General features: G+C 42.9%; 1 protein-coding gene across 1 annotated transcript in view; it reads right to left on the bottom strand.

The window, feature by feature from the left end:
• The window catches only part of GABRR3 (gamma-aminobutyric acid type A receptor subunit rho3), a 96353-nt gene that overhangs the window by 8921 nt on the left and 64666 nt on the right, over positions 1–22766 (bottom strand). The window contains exons 4-5 of the mRNA XM_056559313.1: positions 18078–18301; positions 9383–9465 (exon numbers count right to left, since the gene is read on the bottom strand). Coding sequence (XP_056415288.1) covers positions 9383–9465; positions 18078–18301 — 307 coding nt within the window. The remainder of the gene's footprint in view (positions 1–9382; positions 9466–18077; positions 18302–22766) is intronic.

The following is a 22766-nucleotide window of genomic DNA, read 5'->3' as shown; positions in this document are numbered from 1 at the left end:
CTGATCATCTTTCTGGGTACTGTAGTCCTCCCATTCCCCGTATTACCCTGGTTGCCCTTCTTTGAACCCTCTCCAGCTCCACTATATCTTTCTTGTACACTGGTGCCCAGTACTGTACACAGTATTCTATGTGTGGTCTGACTAGTGATTTGTACAGAAGAATAATTATTTCCTTGTCGTGGGCATCTATGCCCCTATTGATGCACCCCATGATTTTATTTGCCTTGGCAGCAGCTGCCCGACACTGGTCACTACAGCTAAATTTACTATTAACTAAGACTCCTAAATCCTTTTCCATTTCAGTCATCCCAAGTGTTCTCCCATTTAATACATAATCCCAGCCCGGATTTTTCCTCCCCATGTACATTACCTTACATTTATCAGTGTTGAACCTCATCTGCCACTTCTCAGCCCAAACCTCCAACCTATCCAGATCCATTTGTAACAGTGCACTGTCCTCTATTGTGTTTACCACTTTACAGAGTTTAGTATCATCTGCAAAGATTGCTACTTTACTATTCAACCCCTCTGCAAGGTCATTAATGAATATATTAAATAGAACAGGACCCAAGAGGGACCCCTGTGGTACCCCACTAGTAACAGTCACCCAATCAGAATAAGTACCATTAATAATCACCCTCTGTTTCCTATCCTGAGCCAGTTACTTACCCATTTGCACACATTCTCCCCCAGACCCATCCTTCTCATTTTATGCATCAACCTTTTATGTGGCACCGTATGAAATGCTTTGGAAAAATCCAGATATACGACATCTAGTGGTTCCCCCAGGTCCAGTCTGGAGCTCTCCTCCTCATAAAAGCTGATCAGGTTAGTTTGATAGGACCGATCCCTCATAAAGCCATGCTGATATGGGGTCATACATTTATTTTTATTAAGATACTCCAGAATTTCATCCCTTAGAAAACCCTCAAACAATTTACATACACCAGAGGTTATACTAACAGGTCTATAATTCCCGGAGTCACCTTTTGATCCCTTTTTAAATATTGGTACCACATTTGCCATGCGCCAGTCCTGGGGAAAAGTCCCTGTTACTATAGAGTCCCTGAATATTAAAAAGGGGTCTGTCTATTACATTACTTAATTCCTTTAGAACACGGGGGTGAATGCCATCTGGATCTGGTGATTTGACTATTTAGATTTTTTGTAGGCAGCACTGTACTTCTTCCTCGGTTAGACAGGTGACCTGTACTGGGGAGTTTTCCTTATCTCGCAGTATTTCACCTGGCATTTCATTTTCCTCGGTGAATACAGTGGAGAAGAATTAGTTTAATATATTAGCTTTTTCCTGATCCCCGTTTATAATTTCTTCCTCATAATTTTTTAACGGGCCAACACTTTCATTTTTGATCATTTTGCTATTTTTATAGTTAAAGTCTTTCTGTCTCTATTTTTGTGGCTTTTATCTGTTTTTTTACATATTTTACATTTTTCTCTATAGCTTTTTAATGCTTCTTCACTGCCGTCCTGTTTTAGTAGTTTAAGTCACACGGGAGAAAACCAGGAGACCACCTAGGCCAAGATTTCTCAAACTTTTTCCACTTAGGCCTCACCAGTTAACTCACAGGGAGAGATTTATCGAAAACTGTGCAAAGGAAAAGTTGCCCAGTTGCCCATAGCAACCAATCAGATCGCTTTTTTCATTTTGCAGAGGCCTTGATAAAATTGATAGAAGTGAGCTGATTGGTTGCTATGGAAATCTGGGCAACTTTTCCTCTGGACAGGTTTTGATAAATCTCCCCCATAGTGATGCTAGGGCATCAAGATTTTACATATACGATTTTGCAGCGATAAATACCAATGTGCAGAGACGGTATCACTAAATACTTTCTTGCAACACACATTATACCCCCTAGAAGCACCAAGCACTACAGTGCAGCACTACATACCCCACCAGCAGCACAAAACAAATACTTCAGTGCAGCACAAAATATCTCCCCAGCAGTTTAAAACAAACACCGAAGTACTTTTCCAACAATGCTAAGAAAATATCACAGAGCAGCAAAAAATTCCTCTCCAGCCGCACAAAATACCTCGCTAGGTCCACACACACACACACACACACATGATTGTTACAATTTTGAACATTTGTATTTATATTTAAAATATGAATTAGAATTTGAACTCTTGAATTAGAACTTGTCCTGTCCCTTGTCTAAAGTCCCCTCAGCTAGAGTCCCTCCATTCATATAGGGCCCTCCTGCAGGGCTTGCCCTTGGTCGCCTCATGTAAAGTGTTTATATTTATTTAATGTATAGAAAATATATGTACAGGACCTTAGTGGTCACATGATGTACGGTTGTGATGTATAAAATGTACAAGGACCTTAGAGGTCATGTGATGTACCCAGAGTTCACCGGGTTCATAACTTACAGGTTTGCTGACCAATGAGCTTTGTCCAGCTCCTTATTATAAAAAGGGCTGTAGCCACTAAATTCGCGCTTTTATCTCCTGGACACTAAAGAAGCACAAACGTCTCAGCATCAATTCAATTCATCTAGGCCAAAGCCTAAGAACCTGCAGCCACTAAACGTGAGTTACTCAAAGCTCCATCTATCAAATCTTGTGTGACTACTACCAGCTCAAATATTATAATTAGTAGCACAGTGGTCTGCATCAAAGCTTAGTGCTTCCAAGTCCCAGCAAACCTGTGAGGAACCTGTAGCCCGGTTCACTCTTGAAAAGACTGTTATGTTAAAGAATGTTTCATAAATTCAGCAAGTAAAGTTTTCTTCAGTTTATTCCTGAAATCTGTTGTGGACATTCCGTTATTTTTCCCTGCCATTTGTGGGACGGTTGGCGGTAGGAACATTACTATTGAGGAAACCGCACCCTGGCATCACGACATTCAAGGGTTAATACCACCAGACCCTACACTACCACTGCAACACCCCAGTCCCTCTCCTGGCTCACCACATTTATATTTATATTAATAATGTACACTTCATTTACAGATATAAATAAGATTGTTGGTAAAAAAAAAAATTCTCCAATTTCAACTAACAAGCTTAAAGGGGTACTCCGGTGGAATACATTTTTTTAATCAACTGGTGCCAGAAAGTTAAACAGATTTGTAAATTACTTCTATTAATAATTCTTTATCCTTCCAGTACTTATGAGCTGCTATATACTGCAGAGAAAGTTCTTTTCTGATTTTTTTTTCCTGTCCACAGTGCTCTCTGCTGACACCTCTGTCCGTATCAGGAACTGTCCAGAACAGGAGCAAATCCTCATAGCAAACCTATGCTGCTCTGGACAGTTCCTGATATGGACAGAGGTGTCAGCAGAGAGCACTGTGGACAGAAAAAAAAAATCCAAAAACAAAAGAATTTTGTTAATAAGTACTGGAAGGATAAAGATTTTTTAATAGAAGTAATTAACAAATCTGTTTAACTTTCTGGCACCAGTTGATGAAAAAAAAAAAATTTCCACCGGAGTACCCCTTTAAATAGATGAGTATAACTTTCCATTGTTTTTTTTTTTTTTCAATTTGCCACAATGCCAACCCCCCAAAAAATAAAAAATAAACTGCAAAACACCATGCGCTTTGGCAACAGTCTGAATCTAACAGAAATTAATACAATCAGTCGGAATCAACCGATCCGATATCCTGCCAAAATGTATGTATCCTCAATGTTCTGTCAACTGATCAACACATGAAAATGATAACGCCCCACATTGTTCAGCAGGTTTAGTTTCAGTAGAGATGTTTTGCGGCTCTTTAAATGACATTCAGCGTGTGCTTTGATTTAACCCTCTGTATTCTGGAAAGATTACACTAGTGCTGTGATTTAATGTGCTCAGCGTGTATAAATAGAAGCAAAGTTATTATTAAATGGGCCACATTAATCCCAGATGACTAGGGGAAATAAGCTTCTCGTAGTCATGGCAAAACACAATGAGGTCATTACTTACTGCTGCAAGAAATGAACGTGACACTGATCTCTGATCTATAGGCTTATTTCTTTCTTTTTTATACTTTTTCTTTTTGACAATCACACCCTCCTCCTCTCCTTCTTTTCAACTTTATCCTGTGCTACACCCGGGTCTTGCTGCCAGAGAGTAGTGTTGGGCGCAAATATTCGCATTGCGAATTTTTATCACGAATATCGCAAATTTGCGAATAATGCGAATATATTCACTATATATTCGAAATTGCGAATATTCGTTTTCGCGCATATTCGCATATCCCTTCTTTTCACGTGTGGTCCAATTAGAATGATGCAAATACACTTGTCAGAGGTTATCAACAACATCCATAGCAACCAATAGTAAAGTTGCCCACCCCCTCACTGTTTTCTTCCTCGAATACGCGAATATGCGAATGTAACGAATACATGAAATTCGCAAATATAAGATGGATATTCGTCTATATATTTGCGAAATTTCGCAAATTCAAATATGGCAAATGCCACTCATCACTACCAGACAGGACCCAAAGGGTCTTATGCCTCATAAGAAGACTCAACTATTATGAACAGCACATTGAGGGGAATTTTCTAGCTGTTTAGACGGCTTTTTTCGTCTAAATTTGTCACAGGAAAAGACGCAGGCCGGTCCCGTGCAACATTTCATTTACACTGTTTAATTTTCATGACCATAAAGTGATCTGATTTAGATCACTTTGTGCAGTGGTCACTAATTCACAGAAAAGTCGCATGGACCAGATAGAGAAGAAATCACAGGGCAATCCAACCCTGCCCTACATGTCTTAAAGGGGTACTCCGTTGCTCAGCATTTGGAACAAACTGTTCCGAACACTGGAGCCGGCGCTGGGAGCTCGTGACATCATAGCCCCACCCCCTCATGACTTCACTCCCCGCCCCCTCAATGCAAGTCTATGGGAGGGGGCGTGACGGCTGTCACGCCTTCTCCCATAGACTTGCATTGAGGGGACGGGGCGTGGTGACATGAGGGGGCAGGGCTATGACATCACGAGCTCCCTGCGCCGGCTCCAGCATTCAGAACAGTTTGTTCCAAATGCTGCGCAGCGGAGTACCCCTTTAATCTGACAATTGAATTAAGCTCTGCGACATTAAAACAGCGCAGTTCAGTGGGCATTCACCAACGTCCATGTGCTATTTGATAAATCTACCCGCAACTTTTTTTTTTACCGAAACTGAACTAAAAGCAAGTTGAGTTTTGATAATGCCCCTCATTGTCATTGTTGAATAATGTCACCTTTATAGATTTCGTGTAGAAATCAGAGCTTCTAATGAACCATGTCAGATTATATAACAGCTTTACATGTTTACAGGTTTGGTCATTTATTTTCCCCAGTGTTGAAAAAAATTGTATAAAGCTATAAAGGTTTATTAGCAACTTAAACATATAGGACAGAGGTACAGGACTTGCAACCACATTACCAGATGAGGAGTGGGTAAGTGGATCCTTTTTTTATATACGTGTAGGTCCCAAAAGTAAGACTTACATCTTTCAGTCATTTATGCTAGTCGGGATCATAGAAATAGGAAGCGCAGAGATAATGGTTATCCCTCTGCTACATAGGGAAACAACAGTATTATAAATAACACATGGTAGATGGATCGCTTCACAATATGTCTCTGATACCTATTACTAGCTCTTTAAGAAACCAGGGAGCTAATTGTACTACAGTAAAATCTCTCTTAGCGGACACCTCCCAATAGGGGACACCTCCCAATAGAGGACACCTCCCAATAGCTGACAGTTTTTAATTACCCGGCAGAGTCCCATAAGACTTAATGTATTTGCCCCCTCCGAATAGGGGACATTCCCAATAGTGGACGCGGACATACCCAAAAGGGGACAATAGGGGACAAAACACTCCCAATAGGGGACAAAACACTCCCAGGGGGCCAAGGCCACCGTTGAACTCCCCTGCAACAGCCCCAGCACAGAAGCAGAAGATCGCTGTTAAAACAGTGGTCTCCTGCTTCTGTACATCCGCCAGCCACATCATTCACCCCCCTCCTTCCCTGATCCCCCTGTGCCACTTTATTCCCCCTGTGTCAAATTACCCCCCCCCTTTTTACCCCCTGTGCCAAATAATTTCCTCTTGATTCCCCCCCGCCCGCATGCTATTTCATTCCCCCTTTTTCACTTCATGAAGAGGGGGTGATTCATTTACACAGAGGGTAATAATGGGGGAATGGCGAACGTGAACTTCCGCAAATGTTCGCGAACCGGGCGAACCGCCATTAACTTCAATGGGCAGGCGAATTTTAAACCCACCGGGACTCTTTCTGGCCACAATAGTGATTTAAAAGTTGTTTCAAAGGGACTTATACCTGGACTGTGGCGTGCCGGAGGGGGATCCAGGGCAAAACTCCCATGGAAAATTACATAGTTGATGCAGAGTCTGGTTTTAATCCATAAAGGGCATAAATCACCTATTATTCCTAAATTCTTTGGAATAACGTGCTTTAGCCCCCTTTAGGCAGCACATAGTTACATATCCCCTTTAGGCAGCACATAGATTCCCCCATATTAGGCAGCACATAGTTAGAGCCCCCCTTTAGGCAGCACATAGGTAGAGCCACCCCCTTTAGGCAGCACATAGGTAGAGCCGCCCCCCTTTAGGCAGCACATAGGTAGAGCCGCCTCCCTTTAGGCAGCACATAGAGCCCCCTTTAGGCATCACATAGTTAGATTCCCCTTTAGGCATCACATAGTTAGATCCCCCCTTTAGGCATCACATAGTTAGATCCCCCCTTTAGCCAGCACATAGATTCCCCCATGTTAGGCAGCACATAGTTAGAGCTCCCCTTTAGGCAGCACATAGAGCCCCCCCTTTAGGCAGCACATAGATTCCCCCATATTAGGCAGCACATAGTTAGAGCCTCCCTTTAGGCAGCACATAGAGCCCCCTTTAGGCAGCACATATTTAGATCCCCCCTTTAGGCAGCACATAGATCGCCCCATATTAGGCAGCACATAGTTAGATCCCCCCTTAAGGCAGCACATAGATTCCCCCATATTAGGCAGCACATAGTTAGAGACCCACTTTAGGCAGCACTGGTTTTATTTCACAGCCAAAAAAGGTATTTTTTATTTTTATTTGAACAACTGTCACACCAAATGTGATTTGCACTAGTGTGACAATGAGCAAAAAAGGTTGCCAGCGGAGTTCCCCTTTTAAGCAGAGGTCCCCAACCAGGGTGCCTCCAGCAGTTGCAAGACACACGGACTGAACTTATATCCCTTTTAATACTGCAGTTAGTTGCTTGAAGGAAATTAAGTTTTACACCGGAGTACCCCTTTTAACCAGCGGTTCCCTCCCAACCAGGGTGCCTCCAGCTGTTGCAAGACACACGGACTGAACTTATAACCCTTTTAATACTGTAGTTAGTTGCTTGAAGGAACTTAAGTTTTACACTGGAGTACCCCTTTTAACCAGCAGTTCCCTCCCAACCAGGGTGCCTCCAGCTGTTGCAAGACACACGGACTGATATTTGAGCCCTAAAAAGGGCTTTTTTGGGTGCTGTCCTTAAAGCAGATGTTACACTAGTGCTTTAGAAATAAAGTGGATCCTGAATACACCACCTAGCAGCAACCTAGCTATCGCTTTCCCGATTACAGCAGGAGCAGTTTCTCTGTCCCTCCACTTTCTAAGCCTGCAGCATGCTGAATGAAGGTAAAATGGTGTCCGTCCAGGAGGTAGGAGGGTCTGGAAAGGAGGGACTGCTGCTGATTGACTGTAATGTGTCTGCTGACTCTGACTCACAGGGTCAAAGTTTACCGCAATGTTAAAGTATAGGGGGCGGATCGAACTTCACATATGCTCACCCGGCGATGCGAACGTGCTAAGTTCGCCGGTGAACAATTCGCAACATCTCTAATAAGGTGGCACAGGGTATAAAGGGTGGATGAAATGATGGGGGGGATAAGGGGTGATTAAAAGGCACTGAGAGATCCTACTGTAATATTGCTTTTTATCATATCTTATAGGTAATTACACTCTGGAGTGAGGACAGTGCTGTATTCAGGCATTTAGAAAGGTTTTTGAGCCTTTTTTCCCAATAGGGAACATCTCTCAATAGCGGACACTTTTTTATTCCCAGTGAGTGTCCACTATTGGGAGATTTTTTTGTACCAATAATGATATTCCTCCAAAGATTTGAACCCAAACTCCAAACCAGACAGTTAACAACACACCTATAACCTCAGATAGATGTTGATAAGACAATAAATCATTAATTCAGCTTTCCCCAGGAATAGCCATCAATTTTATAACAGTTTTCGTCCAGCAACCCAGAAGTGCGGGGCAGGCGAATATTGAACAAACAGAGAAGGGTAGTCCAACGCAGGGGTGTGCAATCTAAATGCTTTATTGGAGCAAAACCAGACATCACAGTTTACATAAGATCAAAGGAAGTCATGTGACACATTTCAGGTATCGCCCCCCCCCCCCCCCCAATCGTACATCCAGTCATCAATATTAGGTCGCTGGAGGTTCAACGTCTACCACCCCTGACGATCCACTGTTAAAACGTGTTGCATTGCTTGCACGGAGCCATCAGTTTATAAGGCTTCACAACCCCTTTAAAGGGGTACTCTGCCAGAAAACATCTTATTCCCTAGCCAAAGGATAGGAGATAAGATGTCTGATCACAAGGGTCCCGCCCCTGGGGACCCCCATGATCTCCGGGCCCGCAGTGGTGGCATCTGGAACACGGAAGCTTGGAGCTTCCGTGTTAATGACGTCACGCCACACCCCTTCCATTCATGTCTATGGGAGGGGACGTGACGGCTACATAGCCATCACACCTCCTCCCATAGACATGAATAGAGGGGGCGTGGCAGCTGTAGTCGCCAGTCATCCGGCACAGAGCAGAGATAGCTCAATGCACAGGATGACCGGGGTGCCGCAGTGGAGATCACGGGGGTCCCCAGTGGCAGGACCACCACAATCTGACATCTTATCCGGCAGAGTACCCCTTTAAAGCATTACTTTCACAGAAATAAAAAAAAGTTGACTTTGATCAGTCAGGATCCTGATTCTGAGATCCCCATTGATTGCTAGTCATAACCAGAAGAAGCATGAAGTGCACGTTGCTCTTTGGGTAACTGCTCAATTCGATTTGTAGCAGAAGACAGACTTCAATGTAAGTCTATGGAGCCCATCTCTTACTACAACTTGGATAAAGTGGCTGTGAGCTTCTCCTGGCTATGTCTAGTGATCAGTCTGGGTCTCAGCACCAAGACCTTGATCAATCAAAACTTTTGTCAAAGCAGGTAAAAAGTGACATTTACATTTGGAAATAAATTGATAATCATATTATTTATGTTGGAGTATGTTTGGCACACATTGGAACATTGAAACATGTGCACATTGTAAATTTTTTTTGTTCTTCTTTAAGTATTTTAGAAACCTACTTACAACTTTCCAGTTCCAAAGAACAGTTCTGAGTGTCCAGAGGAAATCTGCTGAAATCCATGAAGCACATTGCAGACACAGTTATCCTGTAACATTGGAGAGAACATCACTGTTACATAACACTAAGTAAACTAATCCAGCATTGACTGTATAACTATGGATTGTATTACATGGTTATATGTTGTTATTTTACTATTCCAATCACTTTAGCTACTTAGTGGCTAAGACCAGGACTACACGATGACAGCTACTTCCAGCTAATGGATGTGGATGTGGTGACACGTATCTTCTCATTAACTGTGATGGAGAAGCACAAGACTGGAATCCTTGGCTGGGACACACGTCACATTGCACCATGTAGACCTAGCGCTAATGTCACTTCTGAAACCAGAATCATTTCCAGGTAAAGAAATGCTAGGTCAGTCAAATCTAATTTTTTTTGTCAGTTTTAACCTCAATAGAATATAAAAATAAAGGAACATTTTTATATCACATTGCACAACTTAGAATCACTTGACCCATTAGATATATATATATATATATATATATATATATATATATATATATATGTATATGACACAAAGAAGAGGTCAGAGTATATGCAAATACATAAACAAGGGGGAAAGGCTTAAAGAGGTATTCCTATCTCAACTAATATAGTTAAAGGGGTTATCCAGGAATAGAAAAACACAGCTAATTTCTTTCCAAACCAGCTCCACATCACATTTTACAACTTGGCTTCTTTCACTTCAATGGAACTGAGCTGCAGAACCTGTAGACAGATGAGGAACTGTTTTTTTTTTTTTTTTTTAAAGAAAGTAGCTCTGTTTTTCTATTCCCGGATAACTCCTTTAAATTCGTAGGGCTCGCCAACGTAAATATTTTTGCATCGTTCTAATGATATTCTTGTTGCTATATATATATATATATATATATATATATATATATATATATATATACACACACACCAGCCTGTCCACCTTTTCTAGAGTAGAGCTGTGGTCTGTAACATAGGCAATAAGCTGTCAGCATGTGGAGAAAAGAAGCAGGAATATCAGAAAAGGGAAACCAGGATAGCACTCTGCTGCCCATAAAGATCTATGGGAAGTCAAGGAGGAGTGGTTGGAGAAAGACAGAAGCAGATGGAGACACACAGGGAGGCTGCCATAGACAGGTTATATAGTAAGTGGAATTGATGCCTTTAATTTGTTATGGAAAAGGGTAATATATCACTTATTGGAAGGTGGGATTCTAAAGGAGGATATTTTTATTTCTTAAATTGCTTCATAAAAAAGAACCAGCACAGAGCATTTGGTAGTAATATATGTACATCCATCCATCATATATATATTATCCTCAGATTACCCAGGACATCCACGAGCTCTGCTAATAATATCCAGTATAATCTCATGCTGGTGCAGCCCAGGCAAAAACAGCTTATTATATTAAATACTATATCTTTACAGGAAAATGCACCAGATGTCCAAGTTAGATTTTTCTGTAATTTCCGCCTGATAAGAAGCACACAATGGCTCGGTTTATGAACGGGTGTGTAATGACTGGCTTGTTAGCAGATAAATATAATATGTATCCTAGTATGCTCCTATAACTGTGTGAACATAGGTCTATTGAGGTGGCTGAAATGAAAGATTATCATTATCGCGTGGCGTGACATCACGAAGGGGGTGGCCGTGATGTCATGACCCCCGCAGCCAGCACCCATCGTTTGAAACAAAATGTTCCGAACGCTGGGGCAGTGGAGTACCCCTTAACCTCTTAAGGACCCAGGGCGTATGGATACGCCCTCACACCCTGGGCCTTAAGGACCCAGGGCGTATCCATACGCCCTGGCGTTTTCCGGTCTCTGCCGCGCGCCGGGCAGAGATCGGAACCGGATGCCTGCTGAAATCCTTCAGCAGGCATCCAGGGCAAACGCCGAGGGGGGCCATGTAGGCCCCCCATGTCGGCGATCGCCGCAAATTGCAAGGGAAATCGCCCTTGCGATCTGCGGCGATACCGGGCTGATCGGATCTCTGGGACCCGACCGCCCGGTAATTTCGCATGATCCCGGCTGTCACAGACAGCCAGGACCATGCTAATGTATAGGAGCGAGGTGGCAAACCGGCCACCTTCTCCTATACCCTGCGATCTGTCGGTTAGTTAACCGACCAATCGCAGGAGGGGGGGCGGTTACTTCCTCCCGCCCTGTCCGGCCCCTGAAAGTCCGGAGAGGACGGGAGGAAGACCGGAGGACGCGGCGGGGGACGGGGGAGTGCTGGGGAACAGCCCCGGTACTTACCTCGTCCCTGAAGACCCGGATCCCGGCGAGGAAGATGGCGGCGGCGGAGACAGGTGAGTATATCTTCAGCCGCGGTCGGGCCCTTTACAGCAATGCACGTCGCCGTAAAGCGACATGCATTGCTGTAATGGGACCCTGTAAACTACAACTCCCAGCATGCCCAGACAGCCCTTGGCGTCTGGGCATGCTGGGAGTTGCAGTTTTGCAACATCTGGAGGTCCACAGTTTGGAGACCACTGTGCCCTTCCAGATGTTGCAAAACTACACATCCTCAGCATGCCCTTGCTGTCCAGGCATGCTGGGAGTTGTAGTTCTGTAACATCTGGCCCTTCAGATGTTGCAGAACTACAACTCCCAGCATGCCTGGACAGTTTTGGCATACTGGGAGTTGTAGTTTTGCAACATCTGGAAGGGCACAGATTGGGAACCACTGTATTAGTGGTCTGCAAACTGTAGTCCTCCAGATGTTGCAAAACTACAACTCCAAGCATGCTGGGAGTTGTAGTTCGGCAACATCTGGCTCTAAAGATGTTGCCGAACTACTACTCCCAGCATGCCTGAGAATGTTTGAGAGTTGTGGTTTTGCAACAACTGGAAGCACACTGGTTGGGAAACATTGTCTGTTTCCTAACTCAGTGTTTCCCAACCCGTGTGCCTCCAGCTGTTGCAAAACTATAACTACCAGCATGCACTGATAGACTGTGCATGCTGGGAGTTGTAGTTTTGCAACAGCTGAAGGTCCCCCCTGTGAATGTACAGGGTACATTCACATGGGCAGGGGCTTACAGTGAGTATCAGGCTGCAAGTTTGCGATGCAGCAAATTTTGCGTGGCAGCTCAAACTTGCTGTAACCCCCCGCCCGTGTTACTGTACCCTAAAAACACTACACTACACTAACACAAAATAAAATAAAAAGTAAAAAACACTACATAAACACATACCCCTACACAGCCCCCCTCCCCAATAAAAATGAAAAACGTCTGGTACGCCACTGTTTCCAAAATGGAGCCTCCAGCTGTTGCAAAACAACTCCCAGTATTGCCGGACAGCCATTGACTGTCCAGGCATGCTGGGAGTTTTGCAACAGCTGGAGGCACCCTGTTTGGGAATCACTGGCGTAGAATACCCCTATGTCCACCCCTATGCAAATCCCTAATTCAGGCCTCAAATGCGCATGGAGCTCTCACTTTGGAGCCCTGTCGTATTTCAAGGCAACAGTATAGGGACACATATGGGGTATCTCCGTACTCGGGAGAAATTGCCTAACAAATTTTGGGGGGCTTTTTCTCTTTTCACACCTTATGAAAATGTGAAGTTGGGGTCTACACCAGCATGTTAGTGTAAAAAAATAAATTTTTTACACTAACATGCTGGTGTTGCCCTATACTTTTCATTTTCACAAGAGGTAAAAGGGAAAAAAGCCCCCCAAAATTTGTAATGCAATTTCTCCCGACTACGGAGATACCCCATATGTGGGCGCAAAGTGCTCTGGGGGCGCACAACAAGGCCCAGAAGGGAGAGTGCACCATGTACATTTGAGGTGATTTGCACAGGGGTGGCTGATTGTTACAGCGGTTTTGACAAACGCCAAAAAAAAACCACATGTGACCCCATTTCGGAAACTACACCCCTCACGGAATGTAATGAGGGGTGCAGTGAGAATTTACACCCCACAGGTGTCTGACAGATCTTTGGAACAGTGGGCTGTGCAAATTAAAAATGTTGTACAGACCACTGTTCCAAAGTTCTGACAGACACCAGTGGGGGTAAATGCTCACTGTACCCCTTGTTACGTTCCTCAAGGGGTCTAGTTTCCAAAATGGTATGCCATGTGGGTATTTTTTGCTGTCCTGGCACCATAGGGGCTTCCTATATGGGACATGCCCCCAAGCAAAATTTGCTCTCAAAAAGCCAAATATGACTCCTTCTCTTCTGAGCATTGTAGTTCGCCCGTAGTGCACTTCAGGTCAACTTATGGGGTACCTCCATACTCAGAAGTGATGGGGTTACAAATTCTGGGGGGTATTTTCCGCTATTAACCCTTGCAAAAATGTGAAATTTGGGGGGAAACACACATTTTAGTGAAATTTTATTTTATTTTTTTACATATGCAAAAGTCATGAAACACATGTGGGGTATTAAGGCTCACTTAATTCCTTGTTACATTCCTCAAGGGGTCTTGTTTCCAAAATGGTATGGCATGTTTTTTTTTTTTGCTGTTCTGGCACCATAGGGGCTTCCTAAATGAACATGCCCCCCAAAAACCATTTCAGAAAAACGTACTCTCCAAAACCCCCTTGTCACTCCTTCGGTTCTGAGCCCTCTACTGCGCCCACCGAACACTTTACATAGACATATGAGGTATGTGCTTACTCGAGAGAAATTGGGCTACAAATATAAGTATACATTTTCTCCTTTTACCCCTCGTAAAAATTCAAAAATTTGGTCTACAAGAACATGCAAGTGTAAAAAATGAAGATTGTGAATTTTCTCCTTCACTTTCCTGCTATTCCTGTGAAACACATAAAAGGGTTAAAAGGCTGACCGAATATCATTTTGTATACTTTGGGGGGTGCAGTTTTTATAAGGGGGTCATTTGTGGGGTATTTCTAAGATGAAGACCCTTCAAATCCACTTCAAACCTGAACTGGTCCCTGAAAAATAGTGAGTTTAGAAATTTTGTGAAAAATTGGAAAATTGCTGCTGAACTTTGAAGCCCTCTGGAGTCTTCCAAAAGTAAAAACTTGTCAATTTTATGATGCAAACATAAAGTAGACATATTGTATATGTGAAAATGTTTTTTAAATATTTTGAATATCCATTTTCCTTACAAACAGAGAGCTTCAAAGTTAGAAAAATGCAAAATTTTCAAATTTTTCATAAAATTTTCAAATTTTTCACCAAGAAAGGATGCAAGTTACAATTTTTTTTTACCACTATGTTAAAGTAGAATATGTCATGAAAAAACAATCTCGGAATCAGAATGATAACTAAAAGCATTCCAGAGTTATTAATGTTTAAAGTGACAGTGGTCAGATGTGCAAAAAATGGCCGGGTCCTAAGGTGTAAAATGGCTGGGTCCTTAAGAGGTTAAATTAAAGATACCTATGTTGTTGTACAATGGACCTGCTTTGGCCTCCAGAACTGCAGCAATTTATTGTGGAATAGATTCTACTAGATTGTTAAAGGGGGTTAAACAGGAAAAAACTTATATATATATATATATATATATATATATATATATATATATATATATATATATATATGTATATATATATATATATATATATATATATATATATCAACTGGCTCCAGAAAGATTTGTAAATTACTTCTATTAAAAAATCTTATGAGTTGCTGAATTTGAGTTGTTCTTTTCTGTCTATGTGCTCTCTGATGACACCTGTCTCGGGAGCTGTCCAGAGTAGAAGCAAATCCCCATAGCAAACCTCTTCTACTGCAGTTCCCGAGACTTCAACTTCAGCGGCTGATAATTATTGGAAGGATTAAGATTTTTGAATAGAAATAATTTACAAATCTGTTTAACTTTCTGGAGCCAGTCGATATAAAAAAAATGTTTTCCCCTGGAATACCCCTTTAACATTATGCAGAAAGCACATTGACCTATGCGAACAGCATAGCTTATCGTAGTTCATTCTACTTTGTCCCTAATATACTCTATAGGATTAAAGGGGTTGTGCAGTGAAAATTGACTTATCAGTACAGGATAGGGGATAAGTGTCAGATTGTGGGGGATTTGACTGCTGGGATCTCCTGCACGGGACCCGGCTCTCTGCGAGGAGCATGTGCTGGGGATGGCACATTCTCTATTCTTTTCTATGGAAGAGCCGAAGATCCCCAGTACAGCACACTGGCGCTCCCATAGAAAATAAAAAGAGCGTGTGCCGACCCCAGCGCGTGCTCCTCCAGAGCCCTGCCTGTGCAGGAGATTGAGGGGGTCCAAGCGGTCTGACCTGTGGATAGGGGATAAGTTACTTTTCGTTGCACAACCTCTTTTAGTTCTGAGCAACCATGAAGGCCATAGAAACAAGAAAAATCACTGTGATGTTCCTGGAACCAATACGTGACTATACGACGACTGTTGGCATGGTGCATTGTCCTGCCATAGGGTAAACAGCTGCAATGAATAGATTAATTTGGTTGACCACAATGTTTATGTCCCAGTACAGATTGAGTCCTGTCAGACTAAGTCCCTAAGTGACCTGGGTTCTCTCCTGCAGTGTCTCCCCTGCTGTTATTATAAGTGTCATTTATTGCCATAGGATTATAGTCAGTGCATTAATGTATAGCTAGTCTAAAGGACCTGTGAGATGTCTGAAGGACCTGTGGAAGGTCACATGTTATGTTATGTTGTCACATGATGTTACCCAGAGGGCTCCCGTTTAACACATGACCCGCAGCTTGACCAATGGGCTGTGGCTCAGCCCCCCCTCTATATAAGGGAAATAAAAAAAGCACAAACGGATGCGCTCCGTAGTGTAACACCAAAGGTGAGTTGGTAACGCTAAGTGTGAATTGCGCTTACCACATGAAGTTGTACTCCAACCAAGTACAACAATGGAACAGGGTGTATCATCAAAGGGTCTCTGCAGCTTCGTCCCGCTGAAATAGAATCACGATAAAAACAAGCAATCTCCAGGTAGCAGAGCGGGATCAATGGAAGCGCTGAGACCAGATAAGAAGTTAAAAGGATTTATTTCCCATAATGCAACGCGTTTCACGGTCACCCGCTTCCTCAGGCAGGGAGGAAGCCTGAGGAAGCGGGTGACCGTGAAACGCGTTGCATTATGGGAAATAAATCCTTTTAACTTCTTATCTGGTCTCAGCGCTTCCATTGATCCCCCTCTATATAAAGGGGCGGCCATTACAATTCTCTCTCTTTCTGCTGAGGACAGCAAAGCACAGACATCACAGATCCTGTGTCCAGTACACCTGGAGGGCACAAAGCCAGAACACCAGCCACATTGTCACTAAGTCATCTCATCTATGTCTGCTGTCTCTTCTAAAGTCAAGACACTGATCAAGTCTATTCTAGTCTGCGTGGCTGAACTAAAGTCTTTTATAATAACTACAAGTCCCAGCAAGCTGCAGGGCCCTTTCCGTGTTACTGGTCGACTCTTTGGGATTCTGGCCTAGCTGTGAAGATAATACCACCTGTCTTAACTCAGTAAAGCCTCCGTTACACCATAAGCTGGTTGTGGACTCTCCTTTCCCTGCGTAGCCATTGGAATAGCGGAGATACCGTTCCTGTGGTTCCGGTACCCAAAAACCACTCTGGCATCACGAACATTAGGGGTTAACAACACCTTGCCCCGGGGGTTCATACCATCTTGCCCTTCCACCTACACTGCTACAACCCGTGGTCCCGCCATACACCATGGGTTTAGATAAGCCCTTTTATCCAAATGTTCATCCACAGGTATCAGATGACCTAGGGTGGGCCACAAAAACATTCCCTGCACCATAACACCTTCTCCGTCACATTAACATCTGAAATGAAATGTTCTTCAATGGATGCTGCTTCTGACAAATTTGTATTGAATTCAGCTGCAGTTTCCTTAACTGTGCACCACCTGTTTGTCAGGTTTTTGACATCTCCCTCTGACCCATATTTCAATAAGTTGTTCACAACTTTTGCTGGATGTTTTTCTTCCTTGATCAATGATCAGACCTTATTCAGAGTCAATCATATTACTCTATTTTCACATTTTAAAGGGGATTAACACTGAAACTGATCCACAAAAAACATACTAACTTAAAGGGGTATTCTGGCCAAATACATCTTATCCCCTATCCAAAGGATTGGGTATACGATGTCTGATTGCAGGGGGCCCACTGCTGAGACCCCCCGCGATCTCCGAGCAGCACCTGGCATTCTATACAGGGCTGCGTCTCCAGTCCCGGAAAGCTCTTTCTTTCCGGAACTGGAGACAAGAAGTCACGCCACCCCGACTCGAGATGTCATGCCACGCCCCCTCCATCTATGTCTATGGGAGGGGGTGGGATGGCCATCACGCCCCCTCCCATAGACATCAATGGAGAGGGAGTGGTGTGACATCACGTAAAGGCGTAGCGTGACATCACGTCTCCAGTCCCAGCAGAGAAAGAGCTTTCCGAGACTGAAGACGCAGGTACGGAGATCATGGGGTTCCCAGTCCCTTTGGATAGGGGATAAGATGTATTTGGCAGGAATAACCCTTTAATTTTACAGGGCACTCCAAGCTTATGTGTCAAATTTCCATACGGGGGAACTCCAGTTGTAAAAGCTTTAGGCAGCTTTCTAATGCCCCAAATTCAGAAAAAAAAATTACTACATTGACCAAATCCCAGCAGATACTTGCGTAATGCAATAAATTGCCATATTCTCTATCTACTCACCTTAGGCTGAATAAAACATTTCCATCCGGATACACTCGGAGCATGATGTTCTCCATTGTGGTATCATGTATAAATGACCGTTTGGAATGAACAAAGAATACATCTGGAACCCAAATTTTTTTTATTAGCCTTCCATCAAATGTCATGCTCCTGTTGTTGGTACTCTGGAATGAGAGCCTCTCGTCTTTCCAGTAATGTCTGAGGTATAAGGTCATTGTGAAATCCTTGAAAAGCCAAAAAAAAAATTAGACAAAAAAAATAAAAAAAAGGAAATGAACACATGAATGTCATCATGTAGTTATTCACTTTGAAGGTGTTATATGGCGGTATGGTGTTTTTTTAGAGCCTTCTTCCAAGTGTGGGGGCTTAATACGTCACACTGTGGCTCAGCCAACCATTGGCCAAGGCCAGACATTGCTGCAGCCAGCGATTTGCTGAGCCATAGAGTAACAGATAGACCCCCAGAACCAGGAAAAGGATCACAACAGAGGCCGGGAGTGGAATTCTAGGAGCACCAGGAGAGTCCTAAAGGGGAGTAGAGGTTTATTTTTTTTTTCTAGTACACAGAATGGGCATTTTGTTAAAAAAAGAAAAAAACAAAAAAAAAAAACAAACACCCTATCACCAGATAACTCCTGTGACATATCATGGAAATCTGATATATTATGTAATTATACATCTATATATTGGGAACGTGTATGTATGTGTGTATGTTCCAGCACAACTTCCAAACAGCTGAAGATATTTCAATCTTTTGAAAACTTGGTACTTATATGTCAACTACAAATATAGGATAGATAAATTAACCCTAACCTACCCCTATTTGAGAGGGTCTGGATTTTTGTTTAAAGTTCCATGCAAGTTTATGGGAAATGTATGTTCCAGCATAACTTCCCTACAGCTGGAGACATTTTATTAATACTTGGTACTCATGTTACTTATGTGTCAAATAATATAATAAGATTACCCACCCCCTTACGTGATGGATGACGTATTTGTCTCAAGTCCCATGCAAGTCTATGGGACTTCTGGAGCCTTATTCCACAAGCTCCACTCTACATCTCCTGGTGAGTACGTCTATCTGGCTTGCATATATTACTGTCTACATCTAACACAATAGTGCACCTAAATTCATGCATTACTCTATATGTTACACATCCACTCCTTTTATCTGGTGTAGGATGCCATTGTAGCACTTGTAGTCTGCTGCAGGCATCCCCGTGCTGCCACGCCCCCTCCCATAGGCTTGCATTGAGGGGGCGGAGCCGTGACGTTACAATGCTCCGGCCCCATGATCAACAGTAATCAGAACCGGAGCGAACACACTCCAGGGACTGATTTTAACGGGGTGCAGTGTGCAAGATCACGGGGGTCCCCAGCGGTGGGACCCCCACGTCAGGCATCTTATCCTCTATCCTTTGGATAGGGGATAAGATGTCTAAGCGCCGGAGTACCCCTTTAATCACTATTATAGGCAGCATTTTGGGGCACCTGTGAGGCCGGCAACATATCAGCCTACTTGGGTGGGGCTCATAGCCTCCCTCCTCCCACTGTATGTGTGCTTAGCGGCACTGGAGTGAACTGGGAGAAGGCTGTGAGTCTGACCTAATGCCGCTGTAATTGCCCACTGGCCCCTGGTTTTGCCCACACAGCACAGGTAGGTTTAGTGTTGGGTCCCGTGCCACTTGAGAAACCTTAGTGCACTAGTATGTAGGGGAGAAAAAAGACAGATGTGGTGCTAATATAGTGCCGGTTATCCGTAGATGACGGATGGTTGGTAGATAGATAAGAGCCTGCTCACCTTTAGGTGTTGCGCTAATTTCAAGCACAACACTGATGTAAGCCTTGAGCAGGTGTCTTTCCGCAGGTACGCCGGGAGCAGCTGGCCGTCGGTCCCGTGGGAGATGGTGGATAGGATACTGTAGCAGATGTGGGAGATAGGAATCCCGGGACTCCTAAACCTTCCCGTGGGTGATGACTTCGGGCACTGCAGCGCTACACCGGCAGGGTAAAAATAGCAATCGGAGAGGGTGCAGAGGATGGTGATAGCTTTTATTTGTATAATCATAAAAAGGATCGGTGCTTGGATGGACAACGCGTTTTGGAGGGGCTCCCTCCTTCGTCAGGTCCGCATTTATGGTGTTAGTGTGCAGGCTCAGGTATGTCCTTCATATAAGGATATACTGGCTAATGTCTCAATTTTAACATCATTTTGAGGGTTAGTCATATGTTACTGTCTACATCTACCACAGTAGTGCACCTGAATTTATGTATTATTCTGTGTGGCTTGCAAGTCACACCTTTCCTGCATGCCACGCCTCATCTCACAAAGCCATGCCCGCCATTTAAGCCACACCCCTGTTTATTTTCTGCCCTTTTTGTGCATCGGTCCTGCTTGCAAGTCATACCCACTCCTAAAGCCGCGCCCTCTTCTATTTTCGGCCCACAATCTCTTCATCACAACTCAGCCCCACCCGAGGACATGATATGAAGTCAGGGTATAAGGACAGGATAAGATGTCGGTATATGACAGGATATAAGGTCAAGATATAAGGACGAAATGTGAGGTCGGGATATGAGGACAGGATATGAGGATAGGATGTGAGGCCGGGATAGAGGGATGAGGACAGGATATTAGGTTGGGATATAAAGACATGTTAAGAGGTTGGGATATACAGGGGGGCAAAAAAAGTATTTATTCAGCCACCAATTGTGCAAGTTCTCCCACTTAAAAAGAAGAGAGAGGCCTGTAATTTTCATCATAGGTATACCTCAACTATGAGAGACATAATGAGAAAAAAAAATCCATAAAATAACATTGTCTGATTTTTCAAGAATTTATTTGCAAATTATGGTGGAAAATAAGTATTTGATCAACAACAAAAGTAAATTTCAATACTTTGTTATATGCCTTTTGTTGGCAATGACAGAGGTCAAAAGTTTTTTGTAAGTCTTCACAAGGTTTTCACACACTGTTGCTGGTATTTTGGCCCATTACTCCATGGATATCTCCTCTAAAGCAGTGATGTTTTTGGGCTGTTGCTGTGCAACATAGACTTTTAACTCCCTCCAAAGGTTTTCTATGGGGTTTAAATCTGGAGACTAGCAAACTTCAGACAGGCCCAGACTGGCTTAAAGATATAAACTTTTTTTTATATTTCAACTGGCTCCAGAAAACAGATTTGTAAATTGCTTCTATCAAAACATCTTAATCCTTTCAGTACTTATGAGCTGCGTAAGTTGAGTTGTTCTTTTCTGTCTAAGTGCTCTCTGATGACACCTGTCTCGGGAACTGTCCAGAGTAGAAGAAAATCTCAATACCAAACCTTCTACTCTGGGCAGTTCCCGAGACAAGCAGAGATGTCAGCAGAGAGCACTGTTGCCAGACAAAAAAGAACAACTCAACTTCAGCAGCTGATAATTATTGGAAGGATTAAGATTTTTTAATAGAAGTAATTTACAAATCTTATCACATACGAAGAAGTCAGAAATAAAGTCGCACTCACTAGCATCTTCAGCAATGTGGTAGCTTTTATTGCATATTTTCGGAAGTGAACAAACAAAAGTTCATGGCGGGGAGCGAGAGTCAGCCGACTCTCCTGACGCGGGACACACCTGTGGGAGCGACTAGTTTCGCGTCACATGATGGACGCTTCTTCCGGCTCTGGTGCGTCCCTCACAGGTAATGACCCTCTTCTTATCCTAACAGATGTAGGTAGCCATGGAAACAAAAAAACATAGTGCTATATACCATAACCATTAAAAACATTAGGATACAAAAAGAAGAGGTTAAAACCAATAATAAAAAATGTGACTTACAAAAATGCTGAAAAATCGTTACGTTCATTTAAACCCATATTGCGGGTGGCATTTAATCTAACTATCCGGAGGGCTTCTCTACGTAAAAGATAGCTGTCTTTATTTATACCGGGTGGGAAGCTGGTAACCCTTTCTAATCCGGCAAATTTTAGTCCCTCAAATCTACTTTCATGGCAATCAGCCATATGTGAAAGTAGTCGAGGGACTCCCTTGCCGCTTCTAAGGGAATACCAGTGTTCCCTAATACGGGCACATAGTTTACGTTTGGTTTTACCCACGTAGAAAAATCCAATGGGCAAATAATACAGTAGACTACGTGAGTGGATTGACATGTTATAAACTGATTAACAAAAACATTGTTTCCTCCAATAATAAAATTCCATTTGGCAAGATTGTGATGACAAAACTTGCAATTACGGCAGAGAAAATTACCCTTTGGTTCTGTTCTGCTAATCCAGTTTTTGTTAGCAGCCTTTTTATTTTGATTCTTTTTTATAAAATCTCCTATGGTGGTAGATCTCCTAAATGTTATAATCGGTCTTTCTTTTGCCTTGGGACCTAGTTCATTATCTTGTGAAAAGAAAAAACAATTATCAACAATACTTTTCTTTATAATATTGTTACTGGGTGAGTTCGCAAATGAAAAAACAATTTTGTTGTCGTTGCTATTAGTAACTGTATTGATGTTTCTTTTAATTTTGGGGGTGAGTAAATCTCTCCGTGTTTTTTGTTCTGCTCTGGTTAATGCTTTATCTAAGATTGCTTGAGGGTAACCTCTCTTTTTCAGTCTATCAAATAATTCTATTATTTGTTCTTTGTATTTAGTATAATCACTGTTTATTCTTTTTAAGTGCAATAGTTGACTATATG

Source organism: Hyla sarda, chromosome 2 (assembly GCF_029499605.1).
Source record: "Hyla sarda isolate aHylSar1 chromosome 2, aHylSar1.hap1, whole genome shotgun sequence".
Classification (NCBI taxonomy): Eukaryota; Metazoa; Chordata; class Amphibia; order Anura; family Hylidae; genus Hyla; species Hyla sarda.
The sequence above is the reverse complement of the archived record's forward strand: the minus strand, read 5'-3'. Positions and strand labels throughout refer to the sequence as shown.